Raw genomic sequence first — 26,859 nt, 5'->3', positions numbered from 1 at the left:
CATAGGGACATTTAGACAGAAAAGTCCTGGGAAAACATGGACCTAAAGGAAAAAGGTCAACATTTAAATACCCAGAGTGGTTGAGGGTCCAGCTGAGTACAGGTGATATGAGAAGCTGGTTTTCTCAGGAGTGACCAAGGAAGTACATCCAAAAAGATAGCGATGTAAGAACAGGTTTGGAGAAGGTAAAAAAAGAAATGACAAAAACTAATGTTAGCACGAGAAGAGATTTTTAAAACGTTAAAAAAAATTTAACAGAAAGCATATTTAGTTTAAAAGGAAGCACATTTAGGAGAGGATAAGCAAAGTGTAGAACACTTCAGACAAATGCAAGAAAGTAAGACTGGCATGAGGTCTCTGAAATTTAAACAGAATTTCTTTCTTCGTTCCTTCTTGCCTCCCTCCTCCTCCTCCACTTTGCTTTCTTTACTCATCTAACCAATAGCGGGGCTGATTCCTGTTTGCTAATCCTCTTGCTGCATAGCTCAATGACATGCAAGCTGGGAATACTCACAGGAAACTGATTTAAATGGAATGACAGATGGTAATGCTTGCAACTTAACAGAAAACAAAGTCTCAATTTCTGAGCTGGAAATTTCACTTCCCTTTCGCAAACAAATGAAAATACAGACTTGTGAGTTTAGATAAAGATATTGAAAGCACATTCTTTAGAGTGATGGAAGCAATTTAATTTCATCCTGGCTCACATGATGTCTTCAGTGGCAATATATAGACACAACATAATCAAACTGAAAAATTCCACGGGCGTGTGGGACAACAATCAACACAGTGTTGGTTGTCATATAGAACAAGTTAACTGAGTAGCTTGAACTTTCACTTTAATCACTGCTTTGGCATCAGTCAGATATAGCCATAATTATGGTATCAAACTATGTGGCAGTATGCATATTCTCCTTTTAAAAACCGTATTTTGGATGCCACTGAAACTTATTACTACATAGCATTAGATTTAGTACCACTTTCAGGGTGCCCAAAGAATTGTCAATATAAAACAGCAAGTTATTAGAATGCACACATATAAATACATCATTTACTCAAATAAAATTTGTAATAGTTGTAGGTGCTAGAGTAAATGTCTTGAAACTTTGTCATCCCAGATTTGAGATGAGATGTCGTTTGCTGCACCCAAACTATCACAGGTGTTGCACACATGCTGAGACTGGCCCGTCAGGGAGCCCATAGAAAGGAAATGTAATATGGCTGACATTTACCTACACATGTGTCATGGCTTGCCTCAGAGCCTTCCGGGCAAGTTTTCCTAATAGTCCTTCTAGTCCTGGAGAGAGATGTTCTGCTGTTTCTATACTCTGAGTAGGAGCTGTAGAGATGTGAGTACTGTCTGTAATGCTGTTGAGGTTGATAGTTGTTTCTCACGGGGGAGAACCGAGCAAGGTTATAGCTATTGTACTGAGTGCCATAACTGGGCAGCCTCTCCAATCCAGCGCAAGATTTCCCGTCCCCTAATAAATGTTGTCCTGGTGGACAGATACACTTGAAGCTGCCGGGGGTGTTGAAGCACTGATATGCACAAGGCTTAGGCACTTGTTCACACTCATTAATGTCTGCTCGTGTGCCATGATACATAAAAAAGAGAAAAAAAATAAAATACATACACACACACAAAACACAGGAATAAAGAATCAGTCTGTGAAACAAACAGAAGACATTATGTTACCCTCCAAAGCCAGAAATACAGTCATTTCTCAACTGTTGTGAACTTCTGAGAAAGCTTTAATCATTCAGTTATGAATCTACAGAAAGATTTTGTGACTTTCCCTGAAGACTGCTTCCCATGCACAGTAGGAATATTAAGGATCATATGAAAAATGTGGTCATAAATTCAGAAAAGCTAGAGTTCAAAAGCTAATTTAGACCTTAATTTTGTTGGTGGAGGAAAGAACAGTCACATTAGTAGTTGACATTTAATCATAGTATTGACCACTAGTCAATACTAGTCATTTTTCATACATTTATATGTTTCAGATGCCAGAATATTGGTACAACTACAAACATTTTCTTCTGAATCTTTTGAATCAATAATTATTCATTAACAATCAAGCCAATTACACTTTTTACAAAAATATAAAAAGGACATGAAGATAGAATAATTTCTCACTAAGCTATAAATGTATAAAGTCTATACAATTTTAAAAAGTTATTTTTTCTTTCTATTCTAAAGTCAACACAGAGCATTCTCTGTGACTTTTCTTGTCAATGGGACAGCTGTATAAAAACCAGAGATCAAAACCAAATTCCTTAATGCATTATCAAAGTGACATAAAAAAAGTAAGTAAAATAGAAGTAGAATGTTTTGCTTTAAAAATTATTTTAGTGGGAAAAAGTTTAAATTAACATTTTTAATCTCTGTAAGACAATGGCCCCAATGTCTTCATTGACTTATGGCCCAGTCCAGTGCCTGCTGTTCAACTTCAGGTCAAATTAGTGAACAAATAAACACATTTCACTCTGCTAGGTCACTGTTATGACCGATCAACATGTTAAATTATATATAAATTAAAATATGTAAATAGGAGACAAAAATAATATGCATTTTTGCTATTAAAAGTATTTATATATTAGTATTTATTTCTTCTAGTAATGGTATTACTTTGAACATTTGCTATGTACAAAGTACTATGCTAGGTATTGTATAAAGACAGAACTAAATCTTCACAGGAGAAGTTACTATAAATAATTAAGTAGACAATCAAGGCAACCAATTTCAAAAGCAGGGCATGCAAACAGAAGCCAATATTTAAAAGCCCACACAATATTTCTGCTGCACTTAAATATCCTGAGGAGAAATAGAATTTGCTAGGTCAGTTTCTTGATTATAAATGCATTAATTTAATAAGAAGCATATGGTGACCTGCTCACAGATATTTTTCATTATCAATTACTTGCCTTACTTTATATTCAAGTATAACTAAGATGGGAACAGGCAATTGGCAGAATTAAATGAGATATTCTTAGCATAGGGAATGGCATAAAATAAGCACTAAACACTGTATATGGTAAATAAAGTAATAATTATCAAATTGTGTGTTCACATTTTAATCCACCATACCTAAACCTTCATATTACATACAAGTATACCCCATATTTAAATTAAATATATCTATGCAAATATTTATGCCATGTGCATAAAGATATGATAATCAATGAGATCATCTTTATAATTAAATTGTCATGGGAATTTTATCAGAACTTCATTTGGATATGTGTAATCATATTTGGAGTACAGTAAGCACTCCATAATTATTATTATTACTTGAAGTTAGAGGAAATTGAATACAACATGAAGTCTCTTGGACACACAGTTGACCCTTGAACAACGTGGTGGTTTGGGATGCCAACCCCATGCAGCCAAAAACCTGTGTATAACTTTTGACTCCCACAAAACTCAATTATTCTTTGGTATCTGCAGGAAGATTGGTTTAGAAGACCTTGTGGCTACCAAAATCCATGGATGTTCAAGTCTCTTATATAAAATGGCAGAGAGCATGCCTATAACCCTCCACATCACAAATTCCCAGCTACAGATTGAAAGTGCTGTTTTCAATCCTCAGTTGGTTGAATATACAGATGCAAAACCCAGGGATACAGAGGGCTGACTGTATATTTATTTATTATTATTATTTTTAATCACTTTTTATTCTTCAATTACAGTTGACATACCATATTATGTTATTTTCACATGTGTACCCCACCCCAGTGATTAGACATTATATACCTTACTAAGTGATCATCCTGATAAATCACATACCCATCTGACACCATACATAGTTATTGAAAACAAATCCACATATAAGTGGACCTGTGCAGTTCAAACCCATGTTGTTCAAGAGTCAATTGTTATTCAAATTATGTTCTGAGTTACTTAAACCAATTTCCAAATCTAACTATAGCGAGAAAGCATTTGAGGATAGAGAGTGATCTTACTCAAGCTGGTAAGGCTCAGTAACCATAGGAGTAACTTGACTACTCAATACGAGTTCCTGTGAACTTACCCATACAGGGTCTTCCCACTCCTTGAGACCGGTAACCTCTCGGACATATACAACGATAGCTGCCTCTTGTATTCTCACAAATCTGGTTATATCTGCACTGATGGGTCCCATCTTTACACTCATCAATATCTACAGACATGGAGGCAATAAAAAGTAGTAACATTTCCTCTTTCAAAACCTAATATTTCAAGTGAACATTCTTTAGAATTGCCCAAGGTTGTATTTCTCACCATGTGGTTGAGACCTGGAGTCAGAAAACCTGGGTTCAAATCTTAGCTCTGCCACTTATTAAAATGGTTACTCTTCCTCTTCTTGCTCCTTGCTCTTTATGGAAAGACTTCTATTCTCAGCTTTTTTTTTTCTTTCCCCTTCTCTTCCTTTGGCCATTTATATTAGTGCGTCTCGTGAGCTTGTTGATGTATATGTAGAGCAACAGTATTACATTGCTTCTTACCTGCAGTTCCATGTTTCTAGCTCTGGCTAGTCATCACTTCAAACTCAACATGTCCCCAATCTCTTATCATTACTCCCTTATTTATGGTCACAGAATTCTTTCTCCTCAGTTGAGCAGGCTGCAAACATCAGAATTATTTTTAACTTACCCCCTCAGTTTTCAGGATTGGGTGACTTTACTTTCCTCAATCAAATCCAGAGAGCCCCACTTTCCTGTCCACTAAGCTGTATTTTTGCTGCACCTTCTCAAACAGTCCTCTGATCTTTCAGCTCATCTCATTTCTAATTAATCTTATATATAATTAGAGTTAACTGTCTTAAAAATATTTATAATTGCACATAACGGCCTATATATTCGGACTATACCATTCTTAGGTATTAAGAACAATATTTGCCTATATCCATAGAGCTGAAAGAGTCAGGAATCTCATAGTCCAACTTCCAAGTTTTTTTTTTAAAAAACAGTATGCTAAACATCCACAGACCTCAGCAAGTACCAACGGAAGATCAGGGTTCCTTCATGTATATCTACGCCCTCCCCTTACTCTTGTATTATTTTGAAACAAATCCAAGACACATACTAGACATTGGAAATAAAAAAAAAACCTATGGAAAAAGAAATCTTTCCTTATTAGAAGAAATTCACTCTCATCATTGATTTTAAAAATGGATACCTTCCTTAGCTTGTCAATGGTAAATGGCTCTCAGTCACTGAAATGGCCAGGCACTCACCAATGCAGGACCCGTTTTCCGCCTTGGTCATTCCGTTCGGACAGAGGTCAATGCACTTGTAGCCCCCACGGGTGTTCTCACAGTGCTGGTCTGGTCGGCACACGCTCTGGCGACATTCATTCACGTCTTCATAAAAGAACAAAGGGGGTGCAGATTGAGAAGATGATTTCTGCAACGTTTCCATAGAAATTATACTTTTGGAATTTAAGGATGGTATAAACTAATAGAGATGTTGATTGTAAACTCATCATGTAAAGTTAAAGCTTTTAAATCCAATGAGGTAGGTAACCCGCTTAATTTTAAAACAATAATAAAAACAGAAAACACTTCACAGAGCTGGTAGCCATACCAACCATTTCTTCCTCCTAGAAAAATAAAATGTACATATCTTATATAACTTTATATATATTATATATGTATATATTATATATGTATTATATTTCTGTGAAAAAGAATTGGTAAATATATATAATAGGGGAAGTGTTTAAAAAATGGTTATGTGATTAGAAAGTAAAACCTGTAAAATATAAAATATAACATTTGCTCCCGTTTGTTTTTATATGGATCAGATATGTGATGCATGGTAGGTATTCTCTCTGTAAGTCAGGGTCAGGGCACAGCATGTGAACTGGATCAGATAGCCTTAAGAAGTTACAAAGATGTTACACTTTTGGAGTCAAAGCCCTTTCTTACCAACGCATTTCCTGCCTTTGAGCTGATAGCCGGGCTCACACCCACAGTGAAAACTTCCTACGGCATTGAAACAGCGGTGGTGGCAGGGACTGGACTCCTGACATTCGTTAATATCTGTTCAATAACAAAACTCTCATTACATTCTGTTAGGAAACTGGATTAATTACCTCAAATGTTTAATATTTGAATAATCGTTGATAATTATCACATTTAAGATCTTCCCTAAAGCTCATTTAATATAATTGCTCTCATATCATTTGCTAGATAATTGATAGAATGAATTGCTCGAGACAGTATCTCTCTTCACTACTCCTCAGAGATAGACAGTTGCTAGTGACTCACAACTATGTTGACACAACACACCTCTACTTTTAAGTACTTTACCACATGGCTCCCACTCCTGTTTCCAGGAAGTTTCGGCCCTGGAATGTTACTGACAGACTGGAATATGAAGATAGGACAAAATAAATGAAAGCTAAGGTCTTCTGCAAGATATTTTGCAATTGACCTTTCGGCCCCATTTGTGCTGCTATTAGTCTGAGGCTGGTCTTTATCACCTTGTGCCTCATTGGCAGTAGCGCCTTGTGCATAGCTCTGTCTGTGGTTATTGCCAAATAACCCTCCCAAACACCATCTGAATCACAGTGGGATAAGAAAAAGTGCAGGATGAACGCCCCAAGCTCGTGTATACTGCCTGTTTTTTGTCCCTTCTCCTCTCTCCTTCCTTCCAGTCGCCGAGGAAGAGAGAACTCTTCCCCCATTCCAGCAAGTCCCCTGTTTCAGTGTGCGAGCTCTGCAGCCTACTTCCTCCTTCTCCACCGGGACGAGGGGGTGCGGCCCATTGAAAACTCCCTCCTCTTGTGTCCTTTTAAAGGCCTTCTCCTCACTGTCACCTTTCCTATAACCCTAGAAACAGAACCAAATTCTTCCTATCCTAACAAAATCCTTTTCTTAGGCCTATCCTCATTTCAAACTTCTAGACTTCTCCATCATTTTATTCCAAACTCTTCAAAACAACAATGACTGTGTTTAGGCTCTTCCTGTCCTCACCTTGCCTTCCCAAACTTGAGACTGCCAATGTCTTACTTTGTACCTGATTTCTACTTGAGAATTTCTAGTGCAATCTTTCAAAATCTTCACATGTTAATATAACTACAGAAATGTGATCATATACTTTAGATTTTTTTCATGTGCTTTTCCCTCTTTTGCGTGGACTCCCTTATCCTTTTGTACTTCCTTGCCCACCAAAACCAGCCTGCATACTCTAGTGTAAATAATAACATCTTTTCCATGTACACCTATGGATCTCTATCTAAATATATAAATCCATTCTTTCTTTCTTTGTTATTGATTGTTTACTAGTCATATAATCTTTTCTACACAAGTTACAGATACTTCCCTACATCTTGGTGTTCTCAGTCCACATCACCTCATGGAGGCTCCTTTAAGCCAAATAACTGAGCTCCATTCTACTCTTTATAATAGCCGCACAATGGTTTGTTTTGTGCACGTACCATAATTAATTCACATAGGCATTCAGTTTTGTAGGCCCTGTTTCTGCCCCCATGAAAAATCCTGATAGCAGCTTTATTCATAATTTCTAAAACTCAGAAGCAGCCAAGATGTCCTTCAGTAGGTGAATGGACAAACAGACCATGGTACTTCCAGACAAGGGATATTATTCCGCACTAAAAAGAAATGAGCTTTTAAGTCATGAAAAGACAGGGAGGAAGCCCATGGAATGTATAACACCGTGACTCCTAATGTAAACTGTGGACTTTGGTAATAATGCTGTGTCAATATAGGTTAATCCTTGGTAAAACTGTATCCCTCAGGTGCAGGATGCTGACAGTGGGGGAGGCCAGGCCTGAGGTTGGGGTAGGGGGTAAATGGGGAATATCTTTATCTTTCACTCAATTTTGTTGTGAACCTAAAACTGCTCTAAAAAAAAAAATCAAGTGTATAAAAAAAGTCCTGCAATAAATATTCTTGTAGTCTTATGCAATGGAATTTTATAAAGTAGATTCTAGTAGATCATGCTGTATAATTTCCTCTGTCAAATATAACAAGCAAGTGTTATTATTCAAAACCACTGTGCTGCAAATATTTGAAATAGCCATGGAATATGACATCTAAAGACCTCAGCAGGAAGCTCAATCTATAAAAGAGTTTATTTTAAATGATTCAAAAAGGAGAGAGGCGTAATTCTTAGTATGACAAGATAAAGCAAGAGCCTCCATTTTTATACCTTGACAACTCAGCCCATCAGAGGTTCTTCGAAAGCCAGTTCCACAGCGGACCACACAGCGATAGGATCCAATGGTATTGTCACAGTCCTGAGCAGCATGGCAGGTGTGTCCACCCAAAGCACACTCATCAATATCTGCAACACAGTGAGTCATTCAACCAAGGTGAGCTGAAGAAACCAAGCTAAGAACCTGCTGGGAAATGGGGTAAGAAAAGCAAGCCACAGCATTCAGAAAACAGACAAGAGCAAAAAGGCTGATGTTTTTGGTTGAGTCATTTCAGGTGGGTTAGATGGCTGACAAACTCACAGCAGCATAGTGTGGTATCTTCACAGACCAACCCAACCACTGGACCACCTGTAAATGAGGGGGCTTTAAAAAAGGTACTTCTCCTTTCTGAGATTACATTTTTCTCATTGGCAAAATAAGGATAATCATATCTGTTTCTCAATAAGCCCTGGCCATGTATCTCAGTTGTTACAGTATTGTCCCAACATGTTTAGTTTGTGGGTTTGATTCCTGGTCAGGGCACATACAAGAATTAACCAACGAATGCATGCATAAATATGTGAAACAACAAGTCAATGCTTGTCTATCGTTCTCTCTTGCTCTGTCTCCCTTTCTTTCTCTCTCTAAAAATCAATACATAAACATTTTTTACAAATAAAAGAAAATAGTGTATATAAGGTGCTGCTCAATCCCTACTGGATATTCCATAAAAGTTACTCCTCTCCCCTTCTCCACCCTCCCCTCTCTCTTTCCCATTTACAAGGGGGTAAGACTATATTTTCAGGGATCATTTCTATAGTTTGTCACATTTACAAGGGGACCTCCTTGGGCAGAGAGGCAGAAACCCTTTTCTCTTTTCATCCATTTTAATTACAAAGCTATATTCTTACACAGTTTTAACTTTAAAGCATACCTAGTGTCTAATAGGAAAACGTTCTTTTGTTAATGTCCCCAAAGTGCTGCTAGGATTGTGCCATTCACTTAAATTCTTTATACGCCCTTCCCTGGTTTTCTCACTGTAAAGTGAGTACCATAGCAGTGCTGCGCCTCTCCTCACGGCGCCGTGGGCCCCGAGGGAGCAACCGTGGGGACCCGTACGAAGTGGCCGGGGTGGAGGCGCTGTGCGCACAGCGCGGTCAACCCTTTCTTACTTTCTCAGCCTCATGAAGCTCTTTTCTGTCTGTTGCCAAATGGGACAGAAAGAAGTAGAACAGAAGAGCCTTGGTCCACCACACATTTCCCAGGTTGGGGTTGTCACGACCATTGCTGAACTCTGTCCGTCACACTTAGCTTTGTGAGCAGATACCTTGACAAGTCCTTCCATCAGCAGCTATGGTGAGGCCTTTTGGGCAGGAACAGTAATAGGTCCCCACGGCATTGTGGCAGATATGGGAGCAGGGCTTCCCTGTTGCACACTCGTCTTCATCTGAAAGAAGAAACAAAGGGCTCGATTAGTACCTAAGCCCCCTCCTTTCTAGAAGTCACTCAAGTTGGTGCTCAGGGAAGCCAATGAATGGAGTCATATGTAACGAAAAATGCTCTAAGTGCCACAAAATGGAAATGCTGAATAAGTATTAATTCTGGGTCCCCAAATTATCCTTGACAGTGCACAGATGTTTAGATGAATTCTAAAACAATGACGATGATAACTAAGATATAACAACCATTCATCTAACAACCATTTACCGGATCTAACCTCTTCTTACAGACCTGAGCTCATCACTCACAACCTAGGAGGTACGGTAAGTATTTTTATTAGTATCTTCATTTGCATGATAAAACGGAGGAACAGCGAGGTGAAGTAAATTGCCCAAGGTTACAGAGGTCATTACTGGAACTTGAACCTGGGCAGTATAATATCTCAAGACCACCTTTAACCAGCACACTGCACTACATCGCCTACCAGTGAAAGGAAGGCATGGTGTATGCAACTCGAGCTCCCGAGCCATTGACTCAGCTGTTTACTTCTCTGTGACTGTCCTATGCTGGTGCTTGGATGAGACAAGGCTGGGTTAGTCATTAGTCTTGGGCCCGCAGTCCCACCCTATCCTATGATTGCGCAATTCTAGGCTTAGGTGACTTGGAGTTGAATTATTACTGTTACATAGCCATGGCAAGTAAGCGGTCACACAGAGTTCAGTGTGACCCCTGGGCTCGCTCCACCTCCGTACTTCACTGTGATCCCTGACACACACGATTCGGACAAAGGGAAAGAGCACAGGCTTTGTGTCTCAAGTTCAAATCCAGCCCTGCTGCTTGAAAGCTCAGTGACATTAGGCACTCAGTTTCTTCAGCTGTAAAAGGGACATGGGTAAGACTCTTGTGATGATTAAATTTCTAGCAAAATGACAACAGACATCCATTAAATGGTATCCATTATTAACATTTCAACATAAACCAAAATGCATTATTTATTCCTATACTTACCAGCACAAAAGGGTCCAACTGAGTCCAAGGCAAACCCGGAGGGGCACTGATTACTGCGAGCTCCTATGACAGGAAAAGAAAAGCAAAAATAACTGGCCAGTTGGAATGTCAGCACCTTGTCTCCTTCCAGTACAGCCTTCCCCGGGAAGGGGCGCCAAGGACGGAGCACACAGCACAGCGAAGGCAGAGGTGTAAACAAGCAGGAATGGAAAACTTTCTCTGCGTGTCAACCAAGAACTAAATGAATCATCGTCCAGAGAGTGCTGGCAAGCAGCCATTGGAAACAGATTTTCTGTTTGCATTAACCAAAAGAAAATGAAATAAAATTATTCAATGATAAGAAGGACTCAAGATCAATGTGGATGCCAGGCATAACTGAGGCAAAGCCCTGCCCTTGCAGCCACGACCGCCTGCTTGCTCTGGAAGTAAGAACACCATTTTTAAGCTACTTTCACTAATTTAGTGAAAAATAGAAACTAATGAAGAAATCTTCTCTGATCTCCTCCACTTAAAACGTGGAGCTCTGGGTCAGAGTCCCCTGTACGTGACCAAGGGTTCTCCTCTTTCATGTAGTAAGGAGCAAGGAACAAATTGTGATAGAATAGAATTAAGTTAAGAGTCCAAAACAAAAACAGAAACACACCAAAAACATACTAACAAGAGTAAATAGGTTAGTTAGGGAATCTCTTTCCTCAGGAAGTAACAGGGTCTTGACTCTTTTAAGCAGTTTAGCAAATATTTTTCAAACATTAGTGACCTGAAAAAACAAATGAAACTCATCTTTCAAGTTACCAAAATAATGTTTGTGTGCACAGCTCACAAGTCAATCATCAGTATAATAAAGTTCTCTTAAGGGAAATTTGAATTAATTCATCTCGTATATTCAGTTCCTAGTCAAACTCATAGAAATTATCTTAGATTTTCTTTCCAATCTAAATGCATGACACTGATTATTTTTATTATTGCCTTAGGTGCTCTTCACAGAGGGAGTCTGGGCATTGGTCCATTTTTCAGAGTCATCCTACTTTGCAGAGTCTCTGAGTACAACACTGTTTGAGCCCCGCTGAGGACATGAAACTGTTCAAAACCGCTGACATATTTGGAGGGTGCAAGAAACACTAGTCTGAGGAAATATTTCCTTGACTAGAAAAATAGAGTCCTATCTGCTATTTCTACACAACCTGAAGGCCTAACACCTTGAAAAGAAAGCAGAGCTGAGAGTATCCATGGTCCCTGCACCTGCACGGGAACAGGAATAGGATGGATGGAATACACACGTCTCCAGCACAGTGCTAAGTGGTTGTAGAATGGTTACTGTGTCACACGCACTGGGAATCTCACCAGTTTTATTTCATTTAAACCTCACAACTCCCTTCTTCTTATCATAACCAATTTTCGGATGAGGAATTACAGACTGAGGTTATGCAAATTGCCTAAATTCAAAGACCTAATATGAACTCCAGCAACAATTTAGATGCAGTAAATCTGACTTTCAACTACTGAAATCAAGAATACAACTCAGCTGGTGATTATAATGTATGCTTCATTTTTACTTATACATTTGTGCATTCCTTAACCCAACCAGTGTGTTGTGTAGGGCACTGCGTTATGAATATTAACTGTGGAAAAACTGTGTCATATAAACATAGTAAGTTACTACCGGATAGTAGCTTTTGATTTTTGGTTCTAAGTGGGGGAAGATATCTTCTATTAAGTGGCATGTGCACAGTTTTTTTGGGAGATGTTTTGGTTTTCATAACGATAGGGAGGCTTATTAGAATCTGGTGAGAAGGGCAGACCCTGGGGCAGGTTTTCAAATACTGCAGTGTCTGTTATGATATAAGATGGAGATCTGTCCCTTGCACTGAAAGATTTTCAAGGAAGTAAGAGAGCTGTTTGTAATTATCAAAGGGTAGGAACCATTTTCCACACATTAATCATTTTTTGTATGTGACTAACATATACCATAATATTTTTTTTAGCAAAAGAAAAAGACACACACACACAGACAAAAAGGGAGAGCGATGAGAAGCATCAATTCTTAGTTGTGACACCTTAGTTGCTCATTGACTACTTTCTCATATATGCCTTAACAGGGATTTCATCTGAGACAGTGACCCCTTGCTTAAGGCAACCTTGAGTCCAAGCCAGTGACCTTGGACTGCAAGCCAGCAATCTTTGGGCTCAAGCCAGTGGCTTCGGGGTTTTGAACCTGGGTCCTTAGCATCCCAGGTTAATGCTTTATCTGCTGTGCCACCATCTGGTCAAGCAGCATAAATTTTCTAATGCTATTATAATATAAATTGATGTGGACTATACATTGTTTTATTCAGAACATAACCAAGAATTATTTTATATATTTTAAAATCACACCATGACTTTCTATTATAGGTTCAGTCACAAGAACACTTCTCTCTTATCTTGCATTGTGTTAATGTCTAAAGGTTTTTATATTGAAATACATCATATTATGTTATAAACTATTTTTCTTTTATTTATTCTTTGTTATCGAGTAGGTTAAGTTAAATTATATTACTTATGATTTTCACTTCACCATATTATAGGGACAAAGCAAAATATTTGTTTGTGTTATAGGTAATTGTAGAAGCTCTGAAAAGTATAAAATTCCCTGTAATCTTGTCACTTGGAATAAGCTACTGCCAACATTTTGATGCTTTTCCCTCTAGTCACTTTTATAAGTATACCTTTCCAAAGTTAAGTTAGAATCTTCCACTCTGCAGAATAATTGCCAAATTTTACTGATGTTAAAATCTCTGGGAGAGCTTACTAAAAATCTAGGGCTCTTGTTCATATCCCAGTCAGAACTGCCAAGGAAGACCTTGGAAGCTGTGTTTTTAACCAGTATAAAGGTTTTCTTATAATCACTGTGGTTTGGGCAACCCAGGCTGGGATCATATTGTGGTCATGTGATCATCATACTTTCCAATTCTCATTATGTTGTCACATTATCCTTTGTCACTTGTGCACACTTATACTTTCAATACATAGAACAGTGTCAGGTACATGATGAGCATTCAAAAATACTTTCAAATGAATAAGTGAGCTAAATATTCTTTTAAAATTATTTTAATAACTGCTTAAGAATTTATCATAGCCTGACTAGGTGGTGGTACAGTGGATAGAGCACCAGACTGGGACACAGAGGACCCAGGTTCAAATCCTTGAGGTCAATGGTTTGAGTGTAGGGTTGCTGACTTGAGCGTGGGATCATAGACATAACCCCACGGTTGCTGGCTTGACCCCAAAGTTGCTGGCTTAAAGTCCAAGGTCGCTGGCTTGAGCCTATGGTCACCTTGAGCAAGGAGTCACTCGCTCTGCTATAGCTCCCAGTTCAAGGCAGGTATGAGAAAGCAATCAATGAACAGCTAAGTTACTAGAACGAAAAATTGATGCTTCTCATCTCTTTCCCTCCTGTCTGTCTGTCCCTCTCTCTTTTTGTCTCTCTCTTGCAAAAAAAAAAAAAAAAAGTTTATCATACAGCAGTGCCATCATTTACAAACCTACTTCTCACTACCAGCACATTTACTATTGGCCATTTTTGTGTTTTTCTTAGGGCAGACTCCTAGAATGAGATAACTTAAAAAAGATGGGAAGATTGGAAAGGCCACTGATACACACTGCTCTCCAGAAATATTAAAGTGACAACTTCTGCCGGCAGTGTACAGGTGGTGTTCATTTTCTTGTACCTCTCCAGTACTGAGCGCATTGTGTTTATCACCTCTGAACGCTAAGGGAAAGAACAGTGCCTCCTTGTTTCAGTGTGCATCTCTCTGCTCATTGACCAAGTCAAGTAATTTTTCACATTCACTTCGTCATGATTGTTTCTTCCTTTGTGCATTTCTTGTTCATAGCCTTTATGTCTTTTACTATTGGAGTGTTTGCCTTTTCCTTATTGATTTTTAAAAGCCTTGTATATATGAAGGCTATTCATAGTTTTCCATAATCTATAACGCAGATTATTTTTTTCTTGGTGTATATTTTTCTTTCTTTATTTTGTTTTTTTCTTCTTCCATGGAGAAGTTTATAAAAATTTATTTGTAGTTAAATTTATCTTCCCCTTTATTATTTCTGACCTCTTTTTTTCTTTAACTTGTAAAATTAAACATCTTTTATAATTATATTAAAAAATAAATTTTATTTTAAAGATAAATTTTTTTATTTTTATTTTTTTATTTATTTATTTTTTTTGTATTTTTCTGAAGCTGGAAACGGGGAGAGACAGTCAGACAGACTCCCACATGCGCCCGACCGGGATCCACCTGGCACACCCACCAGGGGCGACGCTCTGCCCACCAGGGGGCGATGCTCTGCCCCTCCCGGGCGTCGCTCTGCAGCGACCAGAGCCACTCTAGCGCCTGGGGCAGAGGCCAAGGAGCCATCCCCAGCGCCCGGGCCATCTTTGCTCCAATGGAGCCTTGGCTGCAGGAGGGGAAGAGAGAGACAGAGAGGAAAGAGGGGGGCGGGGTGGAGAAGCAAATGGGTGCTTCTCCTATGTGCCCTGGCCGGGAATCGAACCCGGGTCCCCCCGCACGCCAGACTGACGCTCTACTGCTGAGCCAACCGGCCAGGGCTTAAAGATAAATTTTAAAAAATTATATTTATTTATATGGTGAGTGGTCTTGACTAGTAGTTTCCAAATGCCACTATGCCAACCAGATACATTGGAATCACTTAGACATTGTTAAAAACACTAACTTCCTGGCCCTGCCTTAGTCTAGCTTAGTGGTAGTCAACCTGGTCCCTACCGCCCACTAATTCCAGCTTTCATGGTGGGTGGTAGCGGAACAACCAAAGTATAAATAAAGAGATAGATTTAACTATAGTATGTTGTTTTATAAAGATTTATTCTGCCAAACAGCGAAAATCCGACATAAAGTACTTGGTAAGTAATTATTATTATATGCTTTAACTTGCTGTAACTCTGCTTTATAAATTTTTATAAAGTAAAGTTACTTCCTTACTTTATAAATCACCATTACTGTGGAACCAGTGGGCAGTTAGAAAATTTTACTACTAACAGAGATACAAAAGTGGGCAGTAGGTATAAAAAGGTTGACTACCCCTGGTCTAGCTAAAGCAAAATCTTTGTGCTTATAAATCTGAACCTTCCTCAAACTCTACGATTCTAATTGCACTTTAACCATAACTGTAGTCTAGAGCCAACATAGAAGAGAAATGTTCTGGGTAAGGAACCAAGAAGGCAAGCTTGCCCCCTGGTGGTCACTTAGAAAGAAATTGCGGGTACACAACTCAATTCTCAGGAACAATGTCAACAAGCAAATTGGCACACATATCAGTGAAATTCATATGATCATAGTATCTAAGGATAGTAAGGGGTTTTAAATGTCATATAGTGGGACCCAAATGCCCCAGCAACACCCCTACAGGTAGCACAAAGACCTTTAAGTCATTTCAGGCTTAAAGGATTTGCATAACTGGGTAGAAACCGTACACAACTTTTCAAAAATCATCTTAATTCCTCTAGTACCAGATGGTATAAACTTATTTTTAACTAAAGCCTGTTGTTCTAAGTTGTCTTTTCCAAACTATATGGATTACTAGAAGAAGTAGAAACAGAGATTCGATTTGAAGAGAAGGCATTGTTGGGGAAGAGAGAACATTCCTCTTTATTCCAATGGCTCTTTCCTTTTGTCCAAGTGACCCGATCATGCATAACAATAGTAAAATGAGGTGTTAGTGGTGATATGTGGGTGGAGGTGGTGTGAGGTTTTGGGCTCCACTGGCTATGAGGCTTTATAAATTGGTGATTATCAAAAAATATGAACACAAACTCTCAGATGACAATAATCTCAAATTTAATAAAGCGGTTATAACTGAAGAAGAAAACAGTCACATGCACACCTGATGAAAACTAGAGTGAATGGTAAAAATAAAATTTTAGTGTATCTTCTGAGCAAGATAAACAAAATGATGCTGTTTAAAATCTACTTGGATCTATTTTAGGGAAGCCAGCATGGAGCAAAACATCCATTCACAAGGCCAATATGAATCATTTTAAGTTTACTCATGGGAGCCTAAAGTTCAAAGTTAAAGTCAAACAGTTCATGTCAACATAACTATGTGAAAGTATCTCCTATCACCAAAACCCCATGGAATATGGTATGCTAATTGTTGCGTGCCCCTTTAGATGAAAACGAAACCCCAGGGTATAGACACATCAAAGAACAACACAGCATAGGGTGACTGCTGAGATCAGGGGTTGTAGAACTACGCTTGGAAAGTGGAAAGCAGTTCAAAAACTATAACTTCCAGGAGTAAAAAATGACCATTGCAATCCTGATCCTTTTTGCACCGCTTTTTAAAACATGGAAGCATTTTTTGGACTAGTTTAGGTTTAAGATATACCTTGATATTCCATTACAGGAATTTAAAAAGTTCCTTGACAAAATATAAAATTCAGAATAAGAAAAAATGGATTTTATTGCCCAAAGGAAAACCACTGTGACAGAGTATAACTTTTTTAAACTTTTCTGTGCATTTAGAAGAGAATAACAACTCTATGTTTGCTATATGAAGAAGCATATTAGTAAAACTAATGTATTAGAACTCCCCTTAGACTGGCTTCACCACACAAAACACAAACAACACACACGATAAACCTGATGTGATTGTGTATGGTCTATGACTTACTATCCTTATTTTGAAGGGAATCAATGCAAGTCTTTTACCCTTTTAGAAAGATTTGGATTTCCCCTTAATCCTACTTACCTTTGGAAATTGAAGCATGAATTTTAAAACCCAATGTTTCTTCTAATTGGTTGTAGTCAGATTCCACGGAGGAGGCATGAAGTGTTTCTACCAAGAAAGGCATTCTTCCCCGCGCCTGATCATAGAAAACGGTGTGGTTCCATGTATACGGGACGCCAATGCCATCAATGGTGAAGAGCCGGGTCGAGTAGGCATACAGCTGCCCAGGACCTGTCTGAACGTAATCCTCTGTGTAATCCTAAGGAGAACAATATGGCTTTGAGAATCAGCATAGCTCATCCTTTTTTATTTATTTATTTTCTTTGATGGCACTATGAGATACAGAATGAGGAAAAAAAATAGGCTTAGAGGCTATATTCCTTTAATTCTAAATAAAATTGTAGTTGTACAGTCATGTTCAGGAATAAAATTTGAACCTTTTAATTATAACATTAGTTTCATGATTTCACTGTTATAAATTAATGTTTAATAAGTTAGGACTCAAAGTTGTAGGTCAAGAGTAGAGAAAAGATATGAAGGTTTATTCTTTAAACCTTTAATTTCAGAAACTTTTATGGACAATACACAAAAACTTTCATGCAAGAATTGCTATTCTCTTCGTAGAAAATTAAGCCAATGGCTTAAATCAACCTAGCAGTCAGTGATCTTGGTCCTGATACGCAAAATAATAACCACTCAAGAGTTTGAAAAGACCTGTCCCTGAAGATTTTTTAAAATTAAATTTATTGGGGAACCATTGGCTATCTATCTATCGATCATCTTCTCTATCCATTCATCCCATGGACACTTAGGTTGTTTCCATGTTTTGGCTGTTATAAACAAATTTAGAGCCATTTCTAACCTTGGTGTCATAGGCATTTACTCCCTAAAGCAAACAAGGGAAACTACACAAGCTCTTTGAGCTCTTTCTATGACTCCTCCTGTTACCATTACTCCAATAAACAGTGAAGGCAAGTGATTCTGACAGTTTACCTTTACAGCGACTTCAGCAGGTGAGTGCAGCTGCAGGACGTAGCCGCTCACGACAATATCTAGCAGCAAAGCACCATCGGAATCCAAACCCCGGGCAATATGAGTCATCCGCAAGATTTCTCCTGAGGGTTACAATGCGTTCATTTTAACAGCGAAAACTACGTGGTTTGCGTAAGTGCAGAACAGATTTACCTTATATTCCAGTTCAACTATGTGCTTTTACTTAGAGCTTGAATAAATATAGACAAGACAATAACAGAATTAATTAAATTAGTACTTAGGCCACAAATTAAAGTTAGGCTTAGTGAATTAAGTTTGTTCTAAAATCTCTTTTTAGGTGGTAAAAAATGTAGAATATGCTTGTGTGAAGGATTCCACACTTTAAAGTCGCAAGCAAGATGGTTCTACAAAACAGGCTGCTTGTGAGAAGGGCAGACAGCCTCACCAGGTGAACTGGCAATAGCCACAAGTCTGGCCACAGAGCTATGCTCCTTCTGATGTTTGCAGAAGTAGCAAAGGGGCATCTTAGTAAGTGGGCGGTTATGACAGACCCATGTCTGAGATGATTAAAGCGACAACCTCCTTCAATCTTTCCTCCTTATAGATCACTGCCATGTGACCACTTTTGATAAGGCTTGAAATGAACCTGCATGGAAAGAGCCATGAATAGCTAATGCATATTCATTAACACTAAGGATAACGCAAGAAGCATTTAGATTTAATGGTTTTTCTTTTCATTTTTTTTTGATAAAGAATCCCTGTAAGGTATTCTTAATTGAATCTCAGGATCTTAGACAAAAGCCTTTAATTAATAAATAGCAATGACTCATTTTCCTGTTCTGTTTGGCCTTTAAAACTTTTTGTAAGGATTTAAGAAGAAAAGATATAAAAAATACAGTAAAAAAAGTTCTGGGGAATAAAAATCGCAGTACTGTTTGAAAACACATGGCCTCATAGAGACCCTTGTCAGTAAAACTTTACAGGGAAATATAAAATTGCTTTTATATCGTTTATGATAAGATTGTTTCAAAACCTTTGAAATTATTCTCTGTGGGAACATAGAATGTATTTTTCTTAACCACCAACTTTTAAGGTGATCGTATATTTTATAGGAAGAGAATATTAAGTTCAGCTGGCACTAACCAGTTGCAAATTCCACTTGGGTTTCTCTCTTGAAGACTGCATTAGTGAGGGTAAAGCCATTGACCGCTTCTCCAATTTCCTTTGCTGTTGTCCAATAGATGGGATTTAAAATAGAAACTATCTTTCTCATTGCTGGACCTAAAGAAAAAAAGGATAAATGAGATGACAAAGCAAAATATTTACAGCTCACTGTTATTACTGTCTCCATGGTGTATTATTCATAAGGATGAACCCTAAATAATCTTGAATAACAATAAAATAAATACCAGTATCTCCTACACCATTAAGAGTTGACCAATGTGGCCCTGGCCAGTTGGTTCAGTGGTAGAGCATCAGCCTGGTGTGTGGATGTCCCGGGTTCGATTCCCAGTCAGAGCACACAGGAGAAGTGCTCATCTGCTTCTCCACCCCTCCCTTTTTGCTTCTCTCTCTCTCTCTTCTCCTCCTGCAGCCATGGCTCGATTGGAGCAAGTTGGCCCTGGGCTCTGAGGATAGCTCCACAACCTCCACCTCACATACTAAGAAGAGCTCAGTTGCTGAGCAACAGAGCAGTGCCCCAGATGGGGAGAGCATCACCTCCTAGTGGGCTTGCTGGTTGGATCCCAGTTGGGGCACATGTGGAAGTCTGTCTCTGCCTCCCCTCCTCTCACTGAATAAAAAGAAAATAAGAGTTGACCAATGGGATGGAATTACTATACTGATCATTTAGTAGTAACATCCTTTAGAAACTTCAAGTGGAAATAATACGATGAAAACTCATATATACATTTTTTTTAAAAAGACTTGTTAATTAGTTTTGTAGGCTAAAAAACTTACCAAGACTGCGAGGCACATTGGTAATTTTGGCATGTATTATTCTAGTATTAGAGGTAGGGCTATCTGTCACTGTGGCATTGAGGAAAGCAATTCCAAATTCAACATCGTTAATATTTCCAATAACACTTCCTCTGGCTCGCTGCGGCCCACCTATTGGGGGAAGGAAAAACATTCCTGGATAAGGAAATAATGTCATCAACATGACATGGGGGGAAATGAAGCCCGTATTCAAAGATGTTACGAATCTCTTAAACATTTGAAAAGATCATTCGACATCTGAATTTAAGAGTGTAATAAATAAGCTTTCAAAACATTCTATTCTCATGTAACACTCATCATCCCACATAAATCTAGGATTCTTCCAATCTATGCACAGTATTTCACAATCCAAAGAATACAATCAGCGCCCAGTCCCAAAGCCAAACTAGGGTGTCTGCTGATGGTGATGAAATGACAGTAATAATGACAGTTTGTTGAGCATGTCATACACTATAGTAAACACTTAATATGTGTTAACTCTTTTAATTTTATCAAAAATCCCATTAAGGTAGCTTGTTTTAAGTAGCTACAGTTTGCAGACCAGGAAAATAAAGTTCAGAAAAATCACCATTACAGCTAGAAGGTGGTGGGGTGAGGATCTGAACACTGATTGGCATCAGAACCCATGTTATTTGACCTACTTGCCTCCTTCCTGAGAACAAAGAGGGGCAGGAGGCATCCCCAGCAAAACAGCTCCTAAGCCTTGTGACAGGTCCCTGTTAACATAAATGGGGCATATCTAAATGGTATGTATTATTCAGTCTTGGGGTTCAGATCTCGGGCTTGTCAAGTTCTTTATCTTACGTATATATTTGAAAATGCTTACCTTGAGAAAAAATTTGAAGGATAGTCTACTTTTAACAGTGCTACAAAATTGATACTAAGACAATCAGATTGAAAACCAAGTATAGATTTGTTTTAAAAGTATCTCTACAGTAATTTCATGACTTCTTTCCATTGTTCAACAAAATTATTGGTCACTAACATAGAATACATGGTTAATGACTGATTCTTAAATGAACTGTATGTTTTGATAAGAGAAAGAAACATATTGGGAAGAAGCTGATAGAAGAAGATAAATATTTATTATTAGGTGCCTTTTAAAAAAATTTAATTAATTAATTAATTAATTAATTTACAGAGACAGAGAGTGAGTCAGAGAGGGATAGACAGGGACAGACAGACAGGAACGGAGAGAGATGAAAAGCATCAATCATTAGTTTTTCATTGCGTGTTGCAACACCTTAGTTGTTCATTGATTGCTTTCTCATATGTACCTTGACCGCGGGCCTTCAGCAGACTGAGTAACCCCTTGCTGGAGCCAGCGACCTTGGGTTCAAGCTGGTGAGCTTTTTGCTCAAACCAGATGAGCCCGCACTCAAGCTGGCGACCTCGGGGTCTCGAACCTGAGTGAGTCGTCTGCATCCCAGTCAGACGCTCTATCCACTGTGCCACCGCCTGGTCAGACTTATTAGGTGCCTTTTAATTGAATATATTTTAAAACGGTCAAGAGGTGTTTCAGATATTGTTATCATGTATTATATTCTGGGGAGAAATACAATAATTCAACCTCAGAAAATCAAATAAACATAGTAGTTCATCATTTTTATTTGCATGACTTTATTAGTGAGAGAAAACATTTTTTTTTCACATTGGTTCGGTCTCCATGTTCTGGACTATATTCATTTGTTCATCAAGTATTGAGGATACAAAGGTAATAAGAAGAGGAAAAAAGACATGGGACCTGTCTCCATAGAGCTTATATCTGAATAGGGGTGATAGACATTCGTTAGCATTCCATTAAAAAAATGTCAAATTAATATGTACTAATATATAAAATTTACTACTTAGGGAAGTCTGAAAAAGAAGTAAAAACTGAGAGGAGATCTAAAGAAAGTAGGTATCTTAATTAAACCAGGGAAGAAGACAGGAAGGGATTTTCAGGTAAAGAAAATGGCATGTATCATCCTTTCAGGAGGTGGTCGCTTAGCTACATTGGAGAAACCAAAAGTGAGAGCTGAGGGAGTGATGAGAACCACACAGCAAGATGAGGCAGGAAATTAGATAGGAGGGCCAATCAGGACCTGGGAGGCCATTTTGGTTCCTATAGTTATTCCCAGGCAGGGGAAGAGAAGAGTAGAAGGATCACTAACTCAGTTTGCTGGGTCACTGCTAACAAGCATGACCTCTTGTTATCATTTTGAGTCTCCAGTCTCACAGAAGAACCGGAGTCCCCGTGCTCAACAGACATCTCCTAGTTCTACTTACCTACATAGTTGGGATCCTTGAAACTTTCTGCCAAACTTCACATCCAAGCTGTCTGTATAATTGGGGCTTCTGCCACTGGGGCCCTGGTACCACCAGAGGCTGAGCTACAAAATGCCTCCACTGACATGGGACCTATTGCCCTGCCCACACATTAGAAGAGCCTCAGAATCCTTGGTAATCAGTTGATATGTTGAGACGATACATTGAGCGGTTGACTGACAGACACTTGCCCTTCTGGCTTATCTAGATTCCTATACCCCATTTTCTTTCTAAAGCAACCTGAAGGCTTTGGAAATCCCAGTGGTATCTCAACACTTCAACAGTGTGAAACTTCTTTCTGGTTTTCTTCTAGCCCTTAGAAAATCTATCCTCTGAGACAAGTACCCTTAGTATTACCCACCATTTCTTAGGACTTAGGCTAACTCTTTCTGAGGTCCATGCATTCTAGAATTCTCACTTCATTCCTTCCAAATTTTTACATTACTTACTCAAGCCATGTTACATGACTTCAGTTATAGTAGTTGTATATATAAAGTAGTTTATATACTCTTTATCCTCAAACTGAATTAGTCTCGATTTTACTTACCACACTCAGGTGCGCCATGCTTCCATCTGTGAAATGACAGCCTCTGACTGTGTATTTCTGTTAGATATTCAGTCTGTGCTCTACCCTCATTTTTCAGCCAGGACTCTCAGCCTGGCTTCCCTGACTTTTCCACACCCTTTTAGCCCTCGAGCCAGGACTACTAGTTACGGCTGTGCAGACTATCTCCTTTTACAGGGCAACCTGGAAAGGGGCAAGAAGGGGCTAATATCCGGCACGAGTTTTCGTGTAGAGCTGCACCAGCTAGAGGAGAAAAGTACATTTTCCTAAATCTTCCTCCCAGAGATGGCATTGTTTTGTCACTTATGGGCTCAGAGTGACCCTCTCTTCTAATTTGCAGCAAGGTTGTAAATGCGCAGAACTATTGTTCTGCCAAAATCTAATGTAGTCGCTTACCTGGGCATGCTTGTGTATTGCATCTGGACACCTGCGTTGCGTCTCCAGGGCAAGGGCGGCCGCTGTGGGATGGCTCTGGATTGTTGCACAGCCGCCTTCGAGTCTTTTCACCTCCCCCACAAGAAGCAGAACATGGGCCCCAACTATGCCAGTTTCCCCAACGCCCATCCACTGTGAAAAAGAAAGGAAAGGTCATTAACAGATTGGTCCTCAAATTTACATGCAGGGTAGCCCTGCAGGCACAACATTCCTTTTAAGATCTGAACGTGAAACAGAAGGCTCGGCTTGTTCTGCTGCCAGGAACCGGGGGGCTCACCAGGGCACATGTCCGTGTTGCACCTCTGGATCTGGGAGTCGGGGCCCCCACAGGCTCTTCCTCCATTGGAGGGTTGAGGGTTGTCGCACGCGCGGTACCGCCGCATCTGCCCTCCGTTACACGAGCGGCTGCAGACTCCCCAGCCGCTCCAAGGGCTCCAGTTACCATGAGCTACAATACAGAACCATTGGAGAAAGGCGAAACAATGACATTCACTCAAAATGTACGGAGAAACCCTTCCCAGGAACTGAAAAGAAACATACAAATCTCTAAGGAGGCAATTTCCAAAGGGAGATGGTTCCACAGTTACTTTGACCAGAAACTGGGCTTACATTGCAGCAATTGTACAATTCCATTTAACATATATAATATTTATTGAGTCTTATAGTATTCCAGGAGCCGAAGGCTATGAATGAGACAAAGTCTCTGCTCTCAATGAGTCGCGGCTGTCACATTTGAGGCACAGTGGATTCAGATGCTGCTAGGGTCTAACGATCTAGCTTGGTGACTGAATTAAGGCAAAGAGCTGCCTGCTTGCCTCCATAGAGGAATCACCAACATCACCCACAGTTCGCATGTAAGGGTGCTTCCGGCCTTGCACTCTGTTGCTGTTCCCATAGAGCAAATGAAATAGGACCCAGCCCCTGCCCATACAAATCGGTTACTTCTGTCGTATTACAGATACACTGCAACCGTACAATGTGTTGATGTCCTAAATCAAAGGCAGGCGGACCAATCAGGCAACGGAATATTATAACTTCAAAGACCTAAAGCCACATTGGAACTTTAAGGAAGTATAATTTTGACTCACTATTTCCAACACTCACTTGGACAAGGGTCATTATTGCAAAAATCACTCTGGACATCACTCCCTTCACATGGGCTCCCTCCGTGCTGTGGAACAGGGTCGGAGCAGTCCCTTGTTCTCTGTCTGGCACCTCCTCCACAGGACACACTACAGGCGCTCCAGCTGGCCCAGGAGGCCCACTTGCCATCAACTGGATTAAGGGAAACCATACGTGCTCTGTTACTACATAAAAATGAGCAGGTTAAACACTGGGCATTATTAGGTTGAGTGATGTTCTTATTGACATTGATTCTTACAAACATAACTGCCTAGATAAGAGGCAGGCATTAGTTCATTAAGGGTATAAACATTGCATTGCTCTTACCTGGACAGTGTCTTTCATTGCAAACTTGCATCTGTGTCTCCACTCCATCACAGTAGGAGCCATCAAACGACGGTGGGGGATTATTGCACAGCCTCGTTCTTGCCTGAGTACCCTTCCCACAACTTCTGCTGCATGCTCCCCACGGCTGCCAAGTGCTCCATGCTCCATGAACTACAGATATCCCACGAGACAGAGTTTCAAGTCACAGAACCATGTTTGTTAAAAAATTAGGCACGCAAATTAACCCAGTAATAAGTTAAACTAGCCCCAAATCTAAAATGATTAGAATTGAACCAAAGAAAACATGAGTGATGGTCTTCCTTTCTCCTTCTGGTTAGAATTTCATGGGAAATCGTGTTGATAGGAAAATTCAGAAGGCTAAGTAATGCCAAAATAAATGCTTAACATTATCCTACAGGCTATTTTATTTGAATAAAATTTAATCAAAGTAACATATGTAAACACAATCTGAGATTTTAAATAATAGATAAACATCTGTCTGTGCTCTGAGCTCTGGGAACAGGGAAAAGGACCAGCAGCTCTGGAGCAAGGCTGTGTAACAGATCAAGATGTGGTTATGGACAATGCAAACGTTCCCACAACGGTAACTTGGACCCGAGATCGCAAGGCCACATATTTAAGACTGATTCAGCTTCATGTTTAAAAATGTACTTGGATCTTTCAACAACATGATGATTTGCAAAGTTGTAACTCTTTGAAAAAAATCTTCTCCATTACATAGTGCTCATGGATTAAAAGTTCTGAATAACACACTCACCTGCTTCCGAAACAACAGAAAAAGAACTGACCCATATTTTCCAAGGAGTGATATTAAGACCTTCCATTTGGTAACTAACATATTGCACCATCTGACCACAGGACTGAAACAACCTTATGTTTCTTACCAGGTGCATGGGCTGGGAATCATTGCACATTATGGTTTCTCTTATGCATAAGTCAGTATTGGGTCATATTTTTGTTTTGAGGGTAATTTCCAGATATGGGGCTCATAAAGTATGTTTTTGTGGTCAACCAGTCTAACCAAGATTTGAACCAAAACAAGGCCTTAAGGTCAGGGTCTAAATATTCTTTTAATAACTGATCAGATGCCAAAAAAAGTAAGTTGAAAACCAAGTAATAAAATTATCATTTGGTTGCTTTGTTTAGAAAACATTTTAAAGCACATTTTGCATTTTCTTTGCATTGTTTCCTAGTTGATTTGATCACATATACCTGTACTTTGTAGACAGAGGCAAACAGTCAAATTTATTTTAACTGAAAAAAATTTGCACTAAAATGTATTTGACTAAACCTAAAGAAAAAGGAGAAAGCTCTTAAATATTTGGCAGCTACTATGCAAAACTATTCTTTTTATTAATTCTGATTACTGATGCTCATAGTCCTTATACATGGGCTATATGATTTAAAGAGTTCTGCTGTTCCAATTATTTTTATATGTTCTATTTTCAAGGGTCTTGGTTAACAAAAGCGCACGCCTCTCACAATATAAAGTCTTATAGCATAGATGCATTTTTTATTAGAGGATTATAAATGGGTGACGTTTAGGCATTAATTATCTGTGTAGTTCCTATTATATACAAATAGAGATTTTTGGATGAAGAGTTTTATTTTTTATAATCAATACAGAAAACCTTAACCAGAATTGAACTTCATAAAATCTGGTAGAGTTGAAATGTTTCTTTTATACGAATGGAATGAAAACAAGACTAAAGAGAGAATGATAATATAAAATAGAGAAGGCATAAAACTGTGTGGTGTCTAAATACCAAAG

General features: G+C 39.0%; 1 protein-coding gene across 1 annotated transcript in view; it reads right to left on the bottom strand.

Annotated features, from left to right (window-relative positions):
• HMCN1 (hemicentin 1) overlaps positions 1–26,859 on the bottom strand; it is a 412,067-nt gene that overhangs the window by 12,433 nt on the left and 372,775 nt on the right. Inside the window, exons 90-104 of the mRNA XM_066361732.1 lie at positions 25,068–25,238; positions 24,723–24,893; positions 23,896–24,066; positions 23,580–23,750; positions 20,273–20,422; positions 19,457–19,594; positions 18,314–18,435; positions 17,342–17,579; positions 10,592–10,654; positions 9,471–9,590; positions 8,158–8,292; positions 5,910–6,023; positions 5,217–5,342; positions 4,032–4,160; positions 1,233–1,583 (exon numbers count right to left, since the gene is read on the bottom strand). Of these exons, the coding sequence (XP_066217829.1) occupies positions 1,233–1,583; positions 4,032–4,160; positions 5,217–5,342; positions 5,910–6,023; positions 8,158–8,292; positions 9,471–9,590; positions 10,592–10,654; positions 17,342–17,579; positions 18,314–18,435; positions 19,457–19,594; positions 20,273–20,422; positions 23,580–23,750; positions 23,896–24,066; positions 24,723–24,893; positions 25,068–25,238 (2,370 nt within the window). The remainder of the gene's footprint in view (positions 1–1,232; positions 1,584–4,031; positions 4,161–5,216; positions 5,343–5,909; positions 6,024–8,157; positions 8,293–9,470; positions 9,591–10,591; positions 10,655–17,341; positions 17,580–18,313; positions 18,436–19,456; positions 19,595–20,272; positions 20,423–23,579; positions 23,751–23,895; positions 24,067–24,722; positions 24,894–25,067; positions 25,239–26,859) is intronic.

The sequence above is a fragment of the Saccopteryx leptura genome, chromosome 2 (genome assembly GCF_036850995.1).
Source record: "Saccopteryx leptura isolate mSacLep1 chromosome 2, mSacLep1_pri_phased_curated, whole genome shotgun sequence".
In the NCBI taxonomy this organism is placed as follows: Eukaryota; Metazoa; Chordata; class Mammalia; order Chiroptera; family Emballonuridae; genus Saccopteryx; species Saccopteryx leptura.
The sequence above is the reverse complement of the archived record's forward strand: the minus strand, read 5'-3'. Positions and strand labels throughout refer to the sequence as shown.